Source organism: Pelmatolapia mariae, linkage group LG15, assembly GCF_036321145.2.
Source record: "Pelmatolapia mariae isolate MD_Pm_ZW linkage group LG15, Pm_UMD_F_2, whole genome shotgun sequence".
Lineage (NCBI taxonomy): Eukaryota > Metazoa > Chordata > Actinopteri > Cichliformes > Cichlidae > Pelmatolapia > Pelmatolapia mariae.
Window position 1 is genome coordinate 17238655 of NC_086240.1, and position 23038 is coordinate 17261692.

Here is a 23038-nt window from a genome sequence, read left to right on the forward strand (position 1 = left end):
TGCCTGTATAGGAGTGCAGGAAGCAGAGTGCATGATGCCCATGTGTTCATTATGAAGTACCTGCTATATTCTCACATGAGCTTCATAAGACATCACACTGACTTTATGCTGGGAAGCTGGCAGGTTAAAGACCAGCTGATGGCCCATCTGACTTCACCAGACATTTGCACTTCCATCTGGTAACGTCTAAATAAGTTCTGGGCTGCAGAGCATGTGTGAAAATGGCTTACAGTAGGTTAATTCATCATTGTGATTCAAAATCGCTGTCTAGGAATTACCATGCTTCTCACCAAATGTCATCTGAGATGGGCCCCTGGTCTTTCCACTTTGATAAGTAGTTAAATGGATTTATGTTTTGACCACATTTTATTCAATTTAAGCTCAGTATTTTATTATTGGACTAAAGGAGTAGCTTCGCATCACTCACAGTTCAAAATATGGGACCTTAGTGAGGTCCTGTACTTCAACTTTTGTCTGAAAAAATCTGTTTTACTCTTCCCTCTCTAATATCGGGCTCCTTTTAAACAGTCTTCCTTCTGATTGGCTAACCTCTGCAAACAGAAGGTTGAATCAGTGGGTGGGGCTTCTGTGCTCACAATCAGAGTTGTGTGCCTGGGATATTTGCAGTCTTTGACATTGACCTGTTTAGAACAGAGTACTTGGAGCAATCAAAGCAATTATATGCACATACAATAACTTCATCATTTGAAAGATTAGATTAGATGAAACTTTATTAATCCCTCGGGTGGGTTCCTCCAGGAAATTCAGTTTCCAGTAGCACAGCACCGACAGAAGTTGCATGTTACAGATACAATAAACGGGAATGAGAGCAAGGATATAAACATAAATATACCATATATACACACATATAAATACAGAATATATAATATGGATAAATAGGAATACCAGTGGATTGCACATTTGAGTGAGTCTATTGCACAGTCGAATATAAGAAAAAATATTGCGAATATTGCACAGTGGGGGGGAAAAAAGCACTACAGCTCAGTTGTTCCCACCCTCCTTTGTCCCCCTGTTTCCCCTCCCTTTCTCCTCCAACGAGGAGTTAAACAGCTTGATGCCGTGTGGGACAAAGGAGTTTTTAAGTCTGTTGGTTCTTGACTTTGGGAGAAGCAACCTGTCGCTGAATAGGCTCCTCTGATTATTTACGACCGTGTGCAGAGGATGCCCAGCATTGTCCATAATGTCCAGCAGTTTCTTTAGTGTCCTTTACTCTGCCACTGTCACCAGAGTGTCCAGCTTCATGCCGACCACAGAGCCAGCCTTCCTGATTAGTTTTTCCAGCCTGGATGAGTCCTTCTTTCCTGTGCTGCTCCCCCAGCACACCACAGTATAGAACAGTACTTCTGCAACCACGACTAGTAAAACATCCTCAGGAGCTTCCTGCAGATGTTAAAAGACCTCAGCCTCCTGAGGAAGAAAAGTCTGCTTTGAACTTTTTTATACAGGTGCTGCGTGTTGCATGACCAGTCCAGTTTGTTGTCCACCCACAGCCCGAGGTACTTGTATGTGTTGTCCACCCCCACCTCCTCTCCCTCTATCTGAACTGGCAGTGGACCTAGTCTGGACCCACAACCAGTCCACAACCAGTTCCTTGGTCTTTGAGGTGTTGAGTTGCAGGTGGTTTGTGTGACTCCATGTGACGAAGTTCCTCACCAGACTTCTGTACTCCTCTTCCTGGTCATCCCAGATACACCCCATGATGGCCGTGTTGTCCGCAAACTTCTGAATATGGCATAATTCAAAGTTATAGCAGAAGTCAGAGGTGTACAGGTGTGAAGAGAAGAGGGGACAGCACAGTTCCCTGATGTGCTCCTGTGGTGCTGGCCACAGTGTCAGACGTGATGTCTTTCAGCCTGACGTACTGTGGTCTGTCAGTGAGGTAGTCGGGGATCCAAGCGACCAGGCAGGGGTCCACCTGCATCCTGTTTAGTTTTTCCTGAAGCAGACAGGGCCGGATTGTATTAAAGGCACTGGAAAAGTCAAGAAACAAGATCCTGACCGTGCCTTTCCCCTTGTCCAGGTGTGAGTGGGCTCTGTGTAGGAGGTACAGGATGGCATCCTCCACTCCGACATCCGCCTTGTAGACGAACTGTAGTGGGTCCTGGGTATGTTGTACCTGTGGTCGGAGGAGGTTGAGGAGGAGCCGCTCTAGGGTCTTCATAAGATGTGACGTCAGTGCCACCGGTCGGAAGTCATTCAGCTCATTGGGCCGGTTCTTTTTGGGGACCGGGACAATGGATGTCTTCCATAGGGCTGGCACTCTCCCCAGTCGCAGGCTGAGGTTGAAGACTCATTGTAGCGGCTCCCCAAGTTCAGCAGCACACGCCTTTAGCATCCTAGGACACACCTTGTCTGGGCCTGCTGCCTTCCTGGGGCGAAGCTTCCTCAGTTGTCTCCTGACAACTGGGGAGGAGGGGGATGTCATAGTGTCAGGGAGGGGGGGAAGTGAGGGAGGTAGGAGAGTAGGGAGAGGGCTCTGTAGTAAAGGTGAGGGTGGGGGGGTTGTGTACCGGTCAAAGCTTAAAAAAAAAAGAATATATTAAATATAAAAACAAGAAAAAGCATAATACATTGCCTTAAAGAAAATGAATGAAAGGAATGCATTTCCCTTGTCACACAGGATGCTGATGCGAAGTCATTGTCTTCAAGTCTCATGCAGTTCATTTTAAAGTACATTTGATTTTGAACAAAATCTAATCATGCACCTGCAAATCTGCAGGGTAGATATGCACAAAACATTGTGTTTATTTGTTTTTTTCCAGAAGACAAATTCAAATAACTGTTCATCTTTTCAATTTGTCCTCTTGTGGCAGTAGGAGGCTGGCATTTGTGGTTTGGAGCGACTTAAAAATTATTGGATGGATTATTCTGCAGTTTTATAGGTGCTCATGTCCCCTCTGGGGGGAAAAATTCATCACTTCAGTGATTCTTTCAACCATCATCAGGTCAAAATTTTATTATCTCCAAAAGCAATGGCATTCTCGATAGCTTCAGCTCTGGTGTTTGCAATTTACCAAACATTAAACCTGCGGAAACTTGCCTTGTAACTTTGACTTGGCAGTTGCAGTAGATCAAAGCACCGCTGGGCCTGGGTAAAGTCTCACAGAGCTGCTAGCTTGGCTGTAAGATCTAGTGCTCTTTTTTCTGTTTCTGCACATCCTTCAACTCTGTGTTCTTTTCTGCTGTCCAGTCTGTGAGTGCTGTCTGAGTCGCTGTCAGCTTTCTGGAAACACTGCCTTTTCCTTCGAGAGCCAGCTGACCTTAGTGACTGTCCCAGCTTTATAGCCACGAGCCCGCTACCATTTACCTACAGCAGACTGAGAGGATGGCAGCAGAGTACAGTCACTCATTCTACTCCGAATCCAGCCAGCAGGCCCACTAGTCAGCGCCTTGAGTCCTCCCTGTGTGTAGGAGAACACAGACGTTATTGTTGCCATTTGAGAATGTTCTGATATTTCCCCAAAAGATGATTTTTTTTGTTTTTTGTTTTTTGTTTTTTTGTTGGCAGATGAGCTCTCAACAGACCTCGGTATAGCTTTTCAAATCTCTTCTTAGTCAGAGAGCGAGAGAGAGAAAGAGAGGCATGTAAGGAGGTAACAACTGTTTATTCATCAGCCCACACAATCAATCTTTGAGCACATCTTTGCGTACCACAGAGGCATACAGCCTTGCAAGTTTTATTGCCATCTCTGAAAGCAAGCACAGAGGCAGACGGTGATTATTGTGTGACAGGAGAGGTGGAAAACAAGGAAATGGAAAGATGAAGCAGCAGGTTGTGTTGGTGGACATTGCCAGTGCCCCTCCCAAGCATAGAACAGTCTCGACTATTGTATAGATTACTTGAATTATGGATAATTCGAGTCAGTATTCTCTCTGAAGGCAGGATGAGTAATGGTTACATCATCTCTTTTTAGGTGTGCAGTGATTTTAAGAACTTAAAAAATGGAGAATGGTCCACTGTAAATGGCTTGGATTGTCTCTGTAGAGCCCAGAGCCCAAGCTTCTCATTACTACTCTTGTACTCTGGAGAGTTGAGTGTCATTACAACATTGCAATCCATATTTTGTGTGTGTGAAGGATCCACAGTCAGACCTCACAGTCAAGTACCTGCCTTGGAAATGCACCAGAAAAGTCAAGAGCAACACAAAGTCAGTGCTGTTGAATTTCTGTACTTTACTCTTTTACTGAACTGTTGAGAACTATCCCCATTTGCATCCAGAGAGGAAAGATTTAGACCGTAATGGAGGCCGAACACGGTGTCAAAGAGTTTGTGTTCAGTTATTGTGTACAAACAATTAACATACATCGCTTTTTAGAAGCAGCACAGAAGGGTTTGGAATATACACCCACTATAAATCATCAAGTCTGCTGTGAGCTTGTAGCAATTCATCCTTCAGCACAAAGACGAAGGATTCTGCAGAACTAGCGTGGAGCGTGTCTTTGAATGGAATTCTTTAGATGACATCTGAAGCGCGGGCCACTATGGTTCTGCTATCATTATGACCACAAGGACATGCAGCTGTATATAGCTGTTACATTTAGACTTCATTTACTGTGCAAGATTCAGTCATTACTATTCAAGTGGATCTTATTGTGCTTATTCTTATGTATGGATATCTATATAATTAATACAACAGTTGTGGACGATGTCTATATCCTATAATGATGTAGCCATAATGATAATAAATTGTTAAGCATAGCCAAAGATTCAGTTACTAACCCTAACCCTTCAAACACGAGTCTTTAGACAGATTCTTTTAGGGATCTGGATATTGTCACCGAGGGTAGATGTCCTTAATATGGTCATCTGCAGGATGGCAGACAGTCGGAAGAAAGTTGGCATAATAGACAATGACAAGTTAAAGCAGCTTGTTTCAGACAGCGGATGAGGTAAATAAAGATTTATCCGTGAATCATGCTAAGCTATACAAGTTACCATAATATGTTAATTTTTACCATTTATTTTTATATTGAACAAATAAACTCATGATCATCAATTAGTCCATCTCTTTATATTAGTTTTTTTTATAGATACTAGTAGTGCTGGGCGATATGGAAAAAATATTTATCACGATATGAATTATTTTATATCACGATAACGATATATATCACGATATACCACCTGACCTGTGGTCATCTGGAAAGTATGCAGTCTTTAAACAGCGAGTGGAGAGGGTGCAGTCTTTGTTTTGAATTACTGTAAAGCATGTCGCAAATCCGGGTGCACGTAAAGCAGCACCATGTTGCAAAACCACAAGACAGTTTCTTTGCGAAAAATATCATTTTTTAATACTTTATTTTCTCTTGTTAAGAGTATGTATAGTGAGAAGACAACACTAATATATTTGCACAGGCTATTTAACCCTTTAAGACCTACCATAGAACCAAGTCCGCCAGAGCTTATCTTTACATTTATTTATTTTGAGTGTCTTCTTAGTTTTATTTTTGAGACACACAATTTTTTATATACTACAGGAAAAATAAAAATAAATAAATGCAAATTTGCAAAAACACAGCATGTGCATCAAAATAAACTATTTCCAACAGTGTAATTTGACTTCTAAGCATCCCAGAAACGATACAGAAGAACATAAAGTCAAACATGACTTTTAAAAACACCAACATAGGCTTTGAAGCTAAAAAACTACATTTTCCGCGAAAATGACGTCACTTCCGGTTTCGGGCAGGTAATGGCGGACATGCGAGAGTTCGTGCTGACTTGTATACAAACTAGGAAGTGTTATGAACAGCTGATTGGATCGGCAAAGCCTGTTTCTGGAATATTATGTTTTTGTTGCTGGAAGTGCTTTTTATGCAATTTTTGCAAAGCTATATGTGGAAGAAAACCGTGACCTAGGGCAAGCTAATGGAATAAGATGTAAGTACAACTCTTACGGTTTCATATGCAAAAAAACCCATTATTGCGCTACCTTACGTGGTTACAGTTCTACAGGGATTTAAAAATAGTTAGGCAAAACGGAGTGTGCCTGCTCCGACCGGTTGTAAAGGGTTAATGATATATTTTATGTAATAATTTGTAAAATTCGGGCTAGAAACGATAGAAACGATAGAAGACAAATGGCACGATAGACACTTTTCTATCGTCCACACGATATATATCGTCATATCGCCCAGCACTAGATACAAGTGTATATAGCCTGCACTAGTCCCATATGTTATATCTGCTGCAGTTTGCAGGGCTGTGTTGGTAGGTTGTAGACGTAAGAGATAAAGAAATTAGAAGATGACTTAAGCAATTAGGAGATTAAATGTCACCATAAAAATAATTCTATGGTCATTATAGGATTTTAAGAGCTCTTTATAGTTTCACAGCAATACCTGAAGTTACTGAGGGGTGCCTGCAATGATCTCTTTGTTTTATGAAGGCTCAGTAATTTCTAAATATAGCTGTGGAGCGTAAGAAAACATCAAAAGTTGCATTTCTGATAACTGTTTTCGTCTGACAACAAAATCTTTAACTACAACATGTGAACACCAGCTAGGTTGCGCTCTGGGTGGATCTGAGTGTCATGGTAATGAATTACTAATCATACTTGAGCTCAACGGAGCTTCTTTCCCCTATCAATCTGTCAAGATGTCATATAAAAATTTATATAGTGCATTAGAATTTTAGATATTTTTTGTGGAGGCTGATTTATGCAACAGTAGTGTTCCAGTGTCACCCCTAGATATATGTTGTAATAGAATATCTCAAGAAGACAGTGAAGCCATATTGGATAAATTCAGGGTTGTTTTAAGCCACCAACCCAAGAAATTACTCTGGAGAGAAACGTTTACATTTTTTCTTTCTCACATGTAGCACACAACAGGAGATCGTTTGCATTAGACACACTCTCGCTGCTGAAAATAGTTTAGTTTAGATGAGCCAGCTGCCTGAATGGTGCATGCGACGCCCACTTTATGACAGTGACGAACACTGTTGTGACATCAGAGGAATCGGGCATTGTAGCTGTCCGGTTTAAGTCATATCGCTGTCTGATTTGACTGAGTAGGGTATTTTGCACCTGTGTCAGAGGTTGTCCAAACTGGTTGCTGTGCATGTTCAAAAATGACTCTCTTTTATAGTTGTTTACCCTAATAGGGTTTAGTGAAGCTGAGTTCAACCTCAGAGCGTCTAATGGCTTTCCATTGAGGAAATAGTTCAGATACAGTGACCAGAGTATTGGTATGAGGGTAGTGGTGCATGATGCAGTATTTTATCATGCTTCAGTCCTAGTATTAACATTTTTTTAAACATATGTTTGTTTTTCATTGATACTGAGTGCTATGACCCTTTCTAGTCTCTTGCTTAATTTACGTTTGATCTTTTGCTTCTAAAGATTTATAAATCTGTTGGAATAGTGTTCAGCTACTATAGTTCTGAGTTCATGCTGTTTGCAGACTGCATTGACATTTAACAGCGCCTTGGTTGTTTGTACAGAATCTCCCGCCTTGTTCTGTGTTGAAAACCTTTTATTTTTCTTCTGTATGGTTAAATTCTCTTGTTGTAGCACTATTCGTCTGACCCCAGCTCAGAGGAAAATTGATGCTTCGGTGTAATTTACACATGACCCTGTGAGTGAAACATCAGCTTAGAGCTGTGCAATAGTCTGTGAACCACAACAAAAGAGTCTCTGCTTTAGAGACTGTGTTGCAAACCGCAATCTTATCTGTTTCTGCACCTTTTGTATGGCCTCTGGGACTATCTCATGGATGCTTTAGGAGAAATGGTGTCAGCAAGAGGGCACTTTTCTTGTTTTTGAATCCTGCATGTTTACAAAAGTGGTCACAATTTGTAGGTCCAAAGTAATAGTTGAAGTAATGATGGGACTGGACACGCTGTTGTAAGATCTTGGCGCTGGACAGTGTCCATCACTGCATGGCTATTTGGCTCTTTTAATGTCTCCTGCTGCTTCCTTCCTGCCTCTGCTAGCTATCATTAGACCAGAGGGGGTTGAAATGGATGGAAAGATGGTCTCCAATTTCAGCTCCGACTGAAATCTCTGTGCTGCATCAGACTGTGTAACTGCACTGTTGTTTAGCCGTCACTTTAGCTCAGCGGCCCCCTTATTTTCATTCTAAAAATGGTTAACTAATATGAAGCCAGTGCCAATGCTTGTATGCGCAGTCTGTGGCACACATAGCATCAGACAAAGTGTCTGGAAATAACTACAGGCACATGGGGGTGTTTTTGGTGGAGCGTGCTGGGGAACAGTATGTGATTAAGACATCTGTTGGTGAGCTCTCAGACACATGTTTGTCGAATTGAGAGCTGCGCACGCAAGATCAAAACCTGCACTTTAAAACCCAACAGCCTGTTAAGATGACAGTCACCTGGAGATTAGTTTTATACAATGTCCATGATGTTTTGTTTAGTCTTTATGTGACTTAGACTTTATTATTGCATTGCACTATAAACACGCCTATACTCCAGTTTAAAAAACATCAAGCTGTGCCGAGTGACAGAAGGGCTTTGAGAGGTGTAATCTCACGTCTCTACCATTCTGTTACTAGCTGCACAATGCAAGCGACGTAGTGATTTCTTTGCAGCTCTTACTGAGATCCTGTGCTGAGTGTGTTGCTGGTGTTAACCGGGATCATTTTGTCTTTGCAGGCTGCTACCACAGACCGTTGGCTTCCTCTATGTTGGCAACTACGACAGGCCCTTTGCGTCGATGAAGGTGAGAAATAAAATAAATTCTGCATTGTACCAAAAAACCAAAGCCTCCATCCTCATCCAGCTTTAAATTAGCTTTGCGTAAAATGTCAGATTTTTGTTAAAGGTGTGTGGTTAGGCAACACTGCAGTTGAATATAAATGAGTACTCCGAACACTTTGACAAGTGTAATCTTAATTTTCTTTTTCCATGAACACTTTTTCTCATAATTTAAAGTCGCCTTTTTCCCCAGTTAGCTTCAATTTTTACTTCCAGTGGCTCCATTGTGTAGTGGTTTGTGCAAAGATCCCAGGTTCAATCCTCCAAGAAAAAAGCAGAAATTCCTTTGGAGGTACGTCATTAAACAAATCTGTGGCACAACCTGCTGTGAAAAAGCGAGCAGCCGAAAGTAGCTTTATTTCTATTTCTAGAACCTTTTACGTCTTCACATGTGGTTATTAGATACATTCAGCACAATATTTAATCAGATAAGAATTTTTTTTCTGCCTACTGCTCATATTTTTAAATTAAATGGCTGCAGTTTCCTTTTTCTTACATAAAATACCTAATCTCATTAGTGAAGGTTAAACTGTTTGCCCAGATATTTCATTAAACTTACATGTGTGTTTGATAACATGGAGTTTCAGTGTAGCAGAATTGTATATGTACATTTAATATATCTGCAGTACCGTGCTGATAAAATGTGTTATACCACCTACCATAAAACGATAAAATAATGATATTTTAGAAATCCCAAATTGGACATTTTTAAATCCAAATTGCAACAACTACACTCGACTTCTCTGAAAAGAAGAAATTAATCAAGCATAACATTCAAATGCTAAATTTTGGGCAATTTGGTAATTAATATCAACACCTTTTTCTATGAAAGTTGCCATAATGACATTTTTTTGTTTAGTGTCAGACATAAATAATTTGAATTTATGTTCCAGGATGCAGAAAGTTGATAAGGCCATTCTGGACTTTCTGACTTGCAAAAGTTGAAACAATTAATAGGATAATGCATTTACCTATTAGAGACTGTGTTGAATCGTTGGGTGCTTGACAGATGTTGAGCAGGTAAGCATAGAAGCAAGAACACAACAAATGCACTGTTGGAAAGTTACTCTTACAGAATGAGTACGCACTATGTGGCTTTTCATCATGCTTGTGTCATGTTAAATTGATGCATGTTGCTGTAAAAAGTGGTAAAAAAAAATGCATTTGGAAGCTCCACATAACAGTGATGTTCAGTTCAACGGGTTTCATAGTTGCATAATGTCTGCTGTGTGTGAATACACAGTTGAGATGACATCATCAGACATTTGACCCACAGCAACACAGACTCGGTCCTGTGCACTCCAGTGATAACTACCATCTCATCACCATCATATATAGGTTAGGGTCCATTAATTTAGAATGAAAATTTGCCAGTCTGAGGCAGCTGACGAGCAACATGTGTTTCCGTTTGTTTTACTTTGCTTTAAATTTCCACTAAATGACTTGTAGCATTTGTAGCCTTTCCAGTCATGGTTCAAAAACACAGTAAACAAGCTTTTCTTTTCCCTATCGTATCGTCTTGTCGTGCCAGATTCCCATGTATCAGCCCTGGGCTCTGTCACCAAACACGGCAGATTCTGTTTACTGCTCGGTCTCTAAGCTTCTCACGGGGTGTCGGAGCAAAAGCTGCAGCCCTGGGGTCATCCTCTGTCAGATTACATGTTGTTATTTTTGTGGTAAAATGTGTTTTACAGTAAGTCCGAATGTGAATATGCTAAAAATGGTAATTACTTGTCATCGCAGGACTTGATGACTTGTGGTTTTAGTCAGAAGGCTGTTCCTGATAAATCTGACACCTCTACACAGCCTGTGTGTGCGTTTGTTGTCTGCTGTGCTCTGTCACACAATGGTTTTGACATTCATCGCCTTCCTTGTGGCCGTGCTAGTAATTTCAACGTGCCTATTAGATGCATTCGGAGGCATATCCAGTTTCCACTATATTGAAATCCGTTTGGCTTCTGTTGAGGGAAATCAAACCAACTTTGTCTGTGATAGGAAAAATGTTGTAATCTTCACGAACACTTGTTTTATTGGCTCAATCTTCCAATTTAGTTCCTTATTGTTGTAATTTCTTACATTGTTTGCACCTACGGGGTATAGGTAAAGTGAATATTTGGAAGGGATGTTGTCTGAGAATTTATCAGCTGAGCGCTTCAGAAAGAAGTCTGCTGTCTCACAAATATTGCGAGACAGCAGACTTCTGGAAAATATTTGCGTGGCTCTCTAAACACTGTTTGGAGTTAATGAGTATTTACTGAAAAATGGTCTAATTATGATAAGCATGTCTGGACTTATTTATGACTTGCTGTTTGTTAAAAATTCAGCTGTAATTAGAACTTAGAAAGAAATTATTTGAAGCCATGTAATGTAAATAAAAACAGTAATGTTCTGGAAACAGTTTAAGCCAAGTCAGTGCAATTACAAGCTAAAAAAAAAAAACAAGTACTGAAAGCACTCATAACAGTATTTATTTTTATCATATTTATTTATTTATAGCAGTATTTAATACGTTTTTCCTGTATTTTCTTATCCCCATCCCAAATTTTGCAAACATGTTGCTCACATTAAATTCATTATGAGCATATTTTTCAAAACACTTCAAAAAATGTTCTTCTTTTTGATGTGTTGTTTTTATACGTTAATTAAATGCACAGTATGAATCATTTGTAAATTTGTGTAATTTTTATTTATTTATTTTATCATCTTAGCGTTTTTGGAAACAGGATTTTATTTGTGACGCGGTTTAGGCCGCAGCCACAGGCCTAGGCCTAGAGACTGGTTGATGATTTACTTGGAACCGCCACTTGCTTTGAAATGAGTATTCTCCAACTGGTTGCTGGAGGTTACTGTGAAATCGATTGCTAAAGCCCCTTTCACTAAGGCTGAGAGACCCATCAGTGACCCCCTGACAACCAACGGTTGCTAGGAAACGATGGGTACTCCTTGACCAGTTAGCAAGTGGTTGCTGTAGGTTGAGTCATCAAGAGTGTGCTGCACTGAAAACCTCCTTACGATTGATTTGGTCACTGGCAGATTGCTGTGGGCGCCCATGGTATGCATGGAGGATGCTGACTTGTGAGAAAACACTCACCAACTACTCACCAAGCTGTGATCAAACTGAAAACGTGTATCAGAAATAGAAAAGTGGAACATCCAAAATAAAAGTTGTGTAGTTTGAAATGTGTTGATGACAGTGGTAAGGTACAGCTTTTACACTTTTTGAAGTTGCGCTACCATGTTTGCAGAGAAGTCAGTAAACATACAATTCATCACCATTTTGTCTTTCGCATGGTTTGCAGTGAATCATAGTTTTGAGAAGTTATGTATTGATTTCTTGTCTTGTTTTTTGCTTTGTTAAACTTCAGAAAACGTGATAAGGTATAATTAATGCCTGTACCATTTTATACCCTACATAAAAAATCTCTACCTGCTGTTCTGTAATGTTGGCCAAAGACTAGCAAACATCTTGGTATACTGCTGGTCTGGTTTGACTAATACTTACATGCAAATCCAATTAGAAGTGGAGATTACTACAATTATTTTTGTACACTGATACCATTGTTTGCAGAACCAGTAGATAAAGCTACAAAAATAAAACCCTGTTTTTCCTGTAAATTCATCAGTAGTCCACCCACATTGGTGTTTTAACTTGTGTTACATAATTAGACCTTTATTTTTTGACTATACAGGTTCACAAACTGGGGTTGACTCACACGCTTGGGTTGTCGTTATTCCTAGACTTTCAAAAACATTTCGACCGTGACGTCAGCATTCGGTTTGCAGGTTGTCATTTTGAAGCATCAAGTTTGCATTTCTGCCATTGCCTTTTTTTCTTTTTTTTTTTGAACCAGAAGCGATCATAATTGGGCAAGAGGATGGAGTAGCACCCAAAACCTGGTTGCAGAAAAATACTCAATACATTTGAACTCTGAAATTTGTCACTACAGGACAAATTTCCTGTAGTAGGGGTGCAACGATACACAAAATTCACGGTTCGGTTCGGTTCGATACTTTGGTGTCACGGTTCGATATTTTTTCGATACAAAAAATGTTCATGCTTTTTTAATTTGTCATTTATTAAAATTATAAATATATATTTTAACTCAAAAGTACAGTTTTTAAATTTAATGTTGCTGAAACGACAAAGTAATAAAAACATAAATATCTCATGGAGAAATCCCTCATCTTTGGAAAAGAGAGTTTATTACAGAGAAATGGCTCTTTCCAAAATAAAAGCTATACTATACGCTTCTTCTGGGGTATACTCTCAGCAGCATATTAAACATATCAGGTCCCCATAAGGAGAATCATGTGCTAACGGCTGTCTAAATGACTCGGGTAAAGTTTGTAGCATGCGTGCTTGTTGTTTTTGTCTGCTTCCACTTGTCTTTGCACTAGGATGATGTCGGAGTAAATGTGCAGTCATATTCGTTGTGTTCCCACTAGTGCTGTCAGCGTTAATCTGAAATGACATTAATGCCACAACACGGCAAATCTCCGTTAACGAGCTACCGCGGATCGCCCCGTGCGTGGGGCTGGACAGCGTCAACACGTTAACGAGCAAACTGCGCTAAGCACTAGTTCCCACCCATGTAATTGAGCATTGCGTGGCACATCCGACATACTGTTTTAATTTTGTCCATGACGCGCTTACCTTCAGGGTCATACTTCACATGAAGACCAAAACAGTTCCAAAGGCCAGATCTGAATGAGGGTGGGGGAGGTTCAATTTGCCATGTTGCAACGAGCTAAGCTTCTGTCTTGCTAGCTTGCGCTGCGCTCAGTGGATCTGCGCTCGACAGTGCAGCCTAGGCGGAGTAGTCGAACGCAGATCCACTGAGCTCTCAACACAGACAGCATCGTCAGAAGAAAAGTTGATAAAATAAATTAAAAATTTTGTATTGTTCGATACACATGCGTACCGAACCGAAAGCACTGTATCGAACGGTTCAATATCGATACGAGTATCGTTGCACCCCTACTATTTAGCTAATGTCATTCATTTAAAATCACGAATGATATTTTGGCTCATGGAAAGAATATTTATTTAGTATTTCATAGAAACACTTTATGAAATACACTTTTTTGGGACTCTGTCAAAGCTGGAGATGTTTCAAGCCAGTCATATTGCACTTCTGGACTAGCTTGATTTTTTTCCAACACAGTGGATTTGTGGGTTTTTCATAGAAGTATGGTCTTGATGTTTTTTTCACATACTTAGTCTGTTTGAGTCAAACTCTGGTTCATTTTCCCCCCTTGTGTGTTTTTTTTTCAGAATATACAATAGTTTTGCCTGAAATATTTCAAAAGAAATGCATAAAAACAAAAGAATGCAAAGTAGTAAATTTTACAGCGTATCTGCTCCAAAGCAGGGCATCTTCTATGTGTACGTTTTTGTTGCTCCTACTCCAGATGCATCTTGCCAATAAGTGCATTGAACTTCTCATGTGGTTGTATTGATGCATTTTGACTCCTTTGGAGTTTGACTGGAGTTGCGAAAATGAATCAAATGTCATACATTTTTGTTACATGACTTAATTTCAAGGCATTCAGACTTAGGGTCTAATCAAAACACCTACGTCAGTGTGTCAGATATATAACTATAAACCTTGAGTTTTGACTTTAGACTAATTTGTGTACTTCTGTGAAATGACTTTTCAGTCCTTCTGGGTGCTGTTGATTCCTCATCTAGGTGTAGTTTCACCGCTTCATGGAGTCAGTTCCCTGTGCAGAACTATATACAGCCTGTGCTTCCGGCTTATTTATCCTACATCTTTCGAAAACTGCCACAGAAGTAGTCACCAGTAGTGCTGGGCGATATGACGATATATATCGTGTGGACGATAGAAAAGTGTCTATCGTGCCATTTGTCTTCTATCGTTTCTAACCCTAATTTTATAAATTATTACATAAAATATATCATTAACCCTTTACAACCGATCGGAGCAGGCACACTCCGTTTTGCCTAACTATTTTTAAATCCCTGTAGAACTGGAACCACGTAAGGTAGCGCAATAATTGTTTTTGCAAATGAAACCGTAGAAGTTGTACTTACATCTTATTCCATTAGCTTGCCCTAGGTCACGGTTTCCTTCCACATATAGCTTTGCAAAAATTGCATAAAAAGCACTTCCAGCAACAAAAACATAATATTCCAAACTTGCAGCAACAAAAACATAATATTCCAGAAACACGCTTTGCCGATCCGATCAGCTGTTCATAACACTTCCTACGTTGGAATATAAGTCAGCGCGAACTATCGCATGTCCGCCATTACCCGTCCGAAACCGGAAGTGACGTCGTTTTCGCGGAAAATTTTGTTTTTTACCTTCAAAGCCTATGTTGGTGTTTTTAAAAGTCATGTATGACTTTATGCTTTTCTGTATCGTTTCTGGGATGCTTAGAAGTCAAATTACACTGTTGGAAATAGTTTATTTTGATGCACATGTTTTTTTTTTTTGCAAATTTGCATTATAATATTTATTTTAATTTTTCCTGTAGTATATAAAAATTATTGTATCTCAAACATAAAACTATGACGACACTCAAAATAAATTTCTTGTGGTTGGAAACTATTTTGTGCAACTTTTTTGTATTTACAGTTTTGAGTGATAAGCCTCTTAAATTTCTCTAACTAGAAATATATGTAAAAAACAAAAAAAAAAATACATATTATTAAAATTTGGGCTATAACGGTTGTATTGATGTATGGCAACTTGAAATGCTCCCACAAATGGCACTACAGCATGTAAAATGTAAAGATAAGCTCTGGTGGACTTGGTTCTATGGTAGGTCTTAAAGGGTTAAATAGCCTGTGGCAAATATATTAGTGTTGGTTCTCACTATACATACTCTTAACTTTATGCAAGAGAAAATAAAGTATAAAAAAATGATATTTTTCGCAAAGAAACTCCGTCTTGTGGTTTTGCGACATGGTGCTGCTTTACGTGCACCCGGATTTGCGACATACTTTACGGTAACTCAAAACAAAGACTGCACCCTCTCCACTCGCTGTTTACAGACTGCATACTTTCCAGATGACCACAGGTCAGGTGGTATATCGTGATATATATCGTTATCGCGATATAAAATAATTCATATCGTGATAAATATTTTTTCCATATCGCCCAGCACTAGTCACCAGAGTCGCCGATAATAGCAAGTCTCTGTTAGCAGAGGCTGGCTTTGAGGAAGTTGAGATTTGAGAGTTTATCAGCGTGGAATTCACCTGCTGAGCACTGAATTGTAATTTATACGACTTCTTATGTATTTCTAAGTAAGCGAACAGTTACGCAAAGACATATTTTATTGTGTTTAATCTGTGGCAGGACTTTATTGAAATGTTATTGAAGTGATTTGGATTTTTCAGACATTTTTTTTAGACTTTTCCTGGATATTGTTGAATCTAAATTGTGGGATTTAAAAAAAAAAAAAAAAGTATGAATACTGTGTAATTAAAAGTGCTGTCCACAGGAAAACACTCAGTCATGCTGCAGACCAAAACAAACCAATCAGTTAAAAGTTTGAGAAGTTTTTGGAGCAGTTGTTGTTTAACTGCCAGATTTGACAGTGCGCCGCATGCCTGCTCGCCTCTAATTTGCCTCATTTACACATTATTACCTTGTTGTTCTCATCTTTCTTTTTCGATGCGGCAGCCAATCTGAATGTGTGGGATAATGATTGTTATTATACATATTCACCAGAGACCTCAATCCTGATGTCATCTCGCACATTCAAAAGGAGTCGTGGAGTGGTCGGAAGTCCCATTTGTTTGTTCTGGCACAGCTATTCAAGGGCACATATAGCTGTAATTACATAGTAGATAATGCAGCTGATCTGTGACAAATATTTTAACTTTACTACTGAACATTTGTCTTGTGAGTCATCCTTTTGAATTGTGTGTGTTTTAGTGGGAGCTAATATTAATAGGGAGGAGATGTTACCGTATTCTTTTTGAGCATGCATCATATATTAGGATTGAATATTGATACAGTCTATCCAGAATCTTATTTCCTTCGAGGGTGCGCTTGTTCATAGTCGTACTTTTGCATCTTATATCGTCTCCCCACTTATACGTTATTTCATCCAGTTTCTCGTTATTAAAATGGGCCCGGGTGCTGCAGTGCCGCAGACCTCCGGGCCCCTTCTGATTAAGTCGAGAATGAAACAAAGGCAGGGTCAGTCGCAGAGAGGCGTGATGGGGAAAATAAAACAGCTATTCAAGGAAATTACAAACTTTGTTTATTCGTCTGACATCATACTGTAGCACAATGCGCGTGTACAATAGTCCCCACAGGATCCAGTATTTGATAAGGAAGCTGGGCGACTACCTGCGTGCTGTGTACAGGTTGGTAAAAGGTCAGATATCATAAATTCCAGTAGTCTGGAGCTAATTTTGGTCCCACTGCTTTTTTTTCTTCTTCTTCTTCTTCTTTTTTGCACGATGTAGTAGACATCATGCAGTACATGTTTGGTAAGATGAAACTAGATTGTCATATCCTGGCCCCGTTTGAGCATCCTTTCAGTGAGGTTGAGGACTGAATTCCAGGAGTCTATATTTCAATATTTTCCTTAACTTCCTGCCAAAATCTGCTTCTTTATTTGTGAAAAACACCTGGGGGATTTTAACGTTTGTGTGCACAAGTGAAGTTAAAGGGATTATGTACTGTACACTGTGCTTGCTGAAATATACATTATATAATGCCTTTCCAAACATCATTAGCACTACAATGCAACAGTTGGCTATAGACACTTCAACTTTGGTATGCTCATCTTAACCATATCAAATCTTCAGGCTGGAAAGATTTACTAAAGACAAGTCCAGATCACTGCAGATTTCCTTCTGTGTGATTTGTAACTAGGGCTGTGCGATATGAGCAAAATCTCATATCCCGATATAAGACATCTATCGTCCTGATAACGATATAAATCACAAAAATTTAATATTTTCTGTAAATTCTGTGAATCTCGGGCAGCTCGACTTGCGTGAAGTGTTTCCAGCTGGGCGTCGTGTACCTGGAGTCGAGTGTTTTAACGATGTATGAAACGATACATTTTTAGACATAAGTTGTAACGGCCGCCGTTTTCTTTGTGAGTATTTATTACACAGCGTGCTGCGGGGAAAAGCCTGTTCTAACATTTGAGTCTAAGGTTTATTTTTTAGCACCTGACAGCTCTTTTTTGCTTCTCATCCGTAAATACTCTGCATACTCTTTCATGCGATTCAGTTTATTTTGAAAAGTCTCAACAGGATCTTGAGCTTTATTGTGAAAGGTGTATGTGGAAAATAAACAAGCGGACACGCAATGGTTTTACCGTCGTTGTTGCTAACGACAACACATAAAAACAGGCGCTTGTCTGTCCATAGTGTGGTTATATTAAATATAAGAGAAAGAGAGAACTTTAAGAAATTAATATAGCCACTACAGTGACCATCAAAATGATGAAAAAAAATTGCCGTAAACAGTTTATTTTGCGACACCACGAAACAAACGATAGCGTAAAATGAAACGATAGACGTTTTTATATCGTCATCCGATATATATCATTATATCGAACAGCCCTATTTGTAACTTGAACTGCCTGAGGTCAGCGCTACTATAAACTCCCTGACCAGAATAATAAAAATTGATACACAGGACAAGAAAACAGCATTGTTACCTTAATGATTGGCTATGTGTCTTTTTTTTACTGCTGCATATATGAAGCGATAATGCCTTAAAATTTTGAAATCAAAATTTCTAAACTGTGGGAGACAGAATATATTACTGGGAAATTAACATTGTACAGTCACAAGAAATCCTTAGTGGGATTATCAGATGATACACTGGCACTGTACCACTAATGTGAATGGAAATTGCATTCATTAAGACATAATCACGTCATGAGTAATTAGTGTTTTTATGAACATGAGCCTGGATATTAAAAATACAACTCTCCAGCATGCACGATGCAGTGAAAAGGTTTCAGGAATCAGATTCGGACTTTAGTCACTCCCTGGAAATCCTGTTCTGTTTTCTTGCGATTGTTCTTCTGCAGTGCTCAGAACAGCAACCCTTCAGCTATAGTGTCATTTTGTGGAAGTGGATGAACTCGCAGGTGGAGGGAAAAACAAATGAGTTATGTCCAACAGACAATACCACAAAGGTACACACCATGGTTCATGTTGTTTCTGCTGAGTGTTCTACACAGGGCACTGTGGAAATGGAGCTCTTGTCAACAACGATGATGCTTGACATGAAACAAAGTCGAGTCAGTTTGAATGAGAAGTTGTTTCTCTCTTGCAAGTGGTCATAACAGGTTTGATCGGTCAATTCCTGGAACTTTTTCAGTATGACCAATCATAGCCGTGTCTTTTCACTGAGCCTTGATACTCGGAAAAAAAAGAGCTCTCTCATCACGTTTTAATAAAAAAATTATAATAATTGTCCACAACAAAAAGCTGCTTTTCTTCCTTGTCAGCCATGTTTATATTTGCTGTATATATTTCTGATCATTTCAGGATTTGAATAGAAGGCAGGCAGCAGAGCGCTTCTGCTCTGCAATAGTGCAACATTGGCTGATAAAGAGTTTGACTGCCAAAGTCCCTGATAACTGGTGGCACACGTGTGCTGCCATAATGAGACAGATTTGGATGGATTAAGCACCAAGTGGTGATGAAAAATGGCAGCCAACATGTCACCCTTCACCAGCAGGAAGAGATCCAGCCTGTAGCAGCACGTCCCGCCTGCCTGTACTGCCCTTCACAGCTTGCTGGCAGTTTGATGTGTGGAGCTTTAGGAAAGCTCAGAGATTCTGTCGCTGCTTTACATCATCTGCAATTCTTCTCCTAGTAAAAAAAAAAAATGTTTGACTTGGCTTCAAAATAAGATTTCGGTAGTTTTGTCAATATTTAACAGTTACAGCTGCAAATCAATTTAGAGGCCATTTAGTGTGTTTATCTAAAATGCCATTTTTAAAAGATGTCTGTTTAGTCTGGATTCTTTCTCTCACTTTCTGTCTTCCTTTCTCACAAGCGTTCTTGCTTCCTGTGTGAATTCGACCCCCACTGTTAGCCCAGATGCACCACGCTCCAGGATCACATAAGCTCTTACTTTGTGTTTTTAGTGTCTTGCCAAATACTGGTGCTTTCCTGGCAACTCCAGTCACTCTCTGACCTCAGCTAAAGGTCGCGTGTTCACGCTGGACCCCGGAGGTATTCGTCATTTTTACTCTCTGCGAGGCCAAGGTGAAAAGTCACATCACAGCACCTCATAGCAACTCATGTCATTGCTTATTTTATTGCTTATTTTAAAAGCGTGCAATTGCACGTGACCGCTTCAGCTGCACTTTTTGTCTTCCATGTTCCCAGCAGCTACAAGATTTGCATTTTTCCAAGTCTCGACAATCCTCTCAGTCCCTCGACAAATAAACAACAGATGCTCAAATGTCTTCTTTGACTCATACTTGATCTTCAGTATCGTGTGCCATTTTCTTATACTTCAGCAGTGTTACAGTGTGCTCAGTGTGTAGAGCTGATTTTGTTTTCAAAGCAAAGTGTGATGTAATAAGTCAGTGATCCTGTGTAGCTCAGTAGGTGGAGCAGGAGCTGTTGCACTGCTTTATTGAGAGATGAAATACAGACACTCATGTTGTGTTAGTGTTTGTATGTGCTGATGCTTTATTGTAGGTCCTTATGAATCAATGCAGCTGTGTTTAATGATCAAATATAAAGATTAACTACATGATTAGCTTCCGTCATACTTCTGCATGAAGCATCAGAGCCTCATCTTATATTGAAAGAGGCATGCTTCCTAAAGTCACACCACAGTTGATTTCTATTTATTACATTTAAACCTTCCATGTCTAAACTACAATACTTTATAGCCTGTGCTTTTGATATTTTCATCTTCTAAAAGGTACAGTTACACAATTATTTAATACTGATGCTAAAAATCAATTGAAACTTGAAGGATATGTGTGACACAAGAAGAATAACATAAGAATTTAAACTACTGTACATAAAAAAGCTTGTGCCCAAATAGTATTAAGACCAATACAAATAGCAATATACGTTCATTTAATAGAAACCTAAAATTTATAACTGTGGAAAATGGATGTTAATGTGAACATTTTCTGTGTATTATTCTCAATTAAATGTATTTATTTACTTACTTGTTTTTATTGTTTGTCAAACTAAGGTAATCTGAAGATGTCACCTTGGGTTTTTGACATTTTATATACTTTAAAAAAATGATTAAGCTATTGATTAATCAGAAATTAGTGTACTTGTTTAGTTACAGCTTTGGTGTATCCGAGCTGCCTCCATGAGTGCTTATGCTTATGTTGTTGTTTTTTTTCTCTCTCCTCCAACCAGCAGAACTTATTATTTATTATTTGAATCTGAGCAATATGTGTCAGAGAGTTGCACCAGCATTATGGTGTCTAGGATAAATTAACTGATGCGCTGAATGACTTTAAATATTCCCTGCAGTAAATAAACTTGGTGGCACTACACATTAACTCATGGTACATTTATCCTTTGATATCAAAAATGTCACCCAAAATATTTCCGTATAAGACTTCTGAGTCTTCTTGAGTGTTTTCTCTCTTAGAGAGATCCTTGGTCTCAGAAGATTCCCACAAGAAATGTCAGTATTTGCTTCAGTCAAATGTTGCCGCTACTTGAATAAGACATTCAGTTAATCTGCACAGTGAGCTGCATATTACTGCGTTTCAGTGAGGACCAGTAAAGTCAAAAGTAGATTATTTCCATCTGTAGTAATTTGGTGGCATGGCTCTGTGCTGGAACCTCCCTGATGCGCAGAGACCTGCAGCTCACTGGATATTTCCTCTGTACACCCTAGAGATGGTTGTGGGAGAAAATCCCAGCAGATCACCAGTTTCCGAAATATTTCCACCAGCCAGTCTGGCACCATCAGCCATGACACATTTAAAGCCACTTAAATCACCTTTCTTCGCCATTCTGATGCTCAATTTCTCCCTGACTATAAACAAAAATATAACAAGTCATCTTTAAACACTGTTTCCAGAATTAGTTGTGCCATTTGGATGTGTAGAGTGATATCTGCTAAACCATCAGCTAATGTGGCACTGAGATTAGCTGATCTTTGTGGCCTGTATGAACCAACGCTGTGCTCAGTTTAATCCCAATTTAGTGCTCTGTCATTGCAATTTGCTTTGCTTTTGTAGAATTTAATGCATCGGGCATAGAGCAGCCTGAAGCTCAAGTCTTTTTCCTCTTGATGTCTTCTAAAAGTATCTAATTAGTATCAGTAATAACAAAATTGATGATGATGATAAAGAAAATGTGAAGAAATTGCAGTTGTGTGTGTCATTTATCAAAAGTAGCTGCATTGATCAGTTGTGCAGCATGTGCCTGAAAACTTTTACAGTGATTCACATCAAATTAAAAAGCAAGGCTGTGGTATATATGTGGTAATACCCCACCTAGATTCACAATTTTTAACATGTGATAAGAGAAAAGAATATGCTTTGTATTCGCTCACATTAAAGGCACGCACCGTCTCTCATCTCTGTCTGCGCAGGCCACTAAAGAGCTGAAACAATACGACAACAAGATCATTGAGTGCACCTTTACCAACAACAGCTGGGTGTTCATGAGGCAGAGGGTGGACAAGAGCTTCCCCAACTCCTATGATACAGCCATGGGTGAGTCTTTGTCCTTCTCCTTCCAGCTGTTGTTTTTAATATCCCACTGTCTCCTGTATCTAAGTCTAAATCTGTGCAAATAACAGCCAGTCAGCCTGTGATTAATGGGTTATTTTATCTATATATTTTTTTTTTATTTGCAACAGCCTCCCGCCTCAGTTTTATTTCTGCATTGTGAGACTGTGTATGCGGAGGGGCAGATGCTATGTTGTGTACTCTCCATTAAGAATGCACACTGACACTGTGGCCTTGTCTTTGGAGCTGAGGACAAATTGTTTTCTTTAGCTCCTCACTGTGAATAGAGTAGCTGACATTTTGCCACACAATTTCCAATCTTTAAGAGGTTTTACTGTCGTGAATGGGAATGCGCATGATATATTATTGGCTGATAAGCGAGAAAATGAAATCATTGTTACTGTTTCAATAATGAAAGTTCAGCCGATAATTAAATCTGATAGCACGGTGCATGCTGCGGATGTTAGCAATCATTTTTTAACTTTGTGCTTTTTTTCTTCTGCTCTTTGCTTGGTGCCTGAGGGCAAGGCTGAGCTCCTCATGCAGAACAGAGGAGCTAAACAAACTTTAGACGACGCTCGTTCATCTGTACGACAAACTCTACTAACAGTTTAT

General features: G+C 39.4%; 1 protein-coding gene across 1 annotated transcript in view; it reads left to right on the top strand.

The window, feature by feature from the left end:
• Nucleotides 1-23038, top strand: part of rngtt (RNA guanylyltransferase and 5'-phosphatase) — a 110283-nt gene that overhangs the window by 83239 nt on the left and 4006 nt on the right. The window contains exons 14-15 of the mRNA XM_063495143.1: nt 8636-8702; nt 22285-22408. Coding sequence (XP_063351213.1) covers nt 8636-8702; nt 22285-22408 — 191 coding nt within the window. The remainder of the gene's footprint in view (nt 1-8635; nt 8703-22284; nt 22409-23038) is intronic.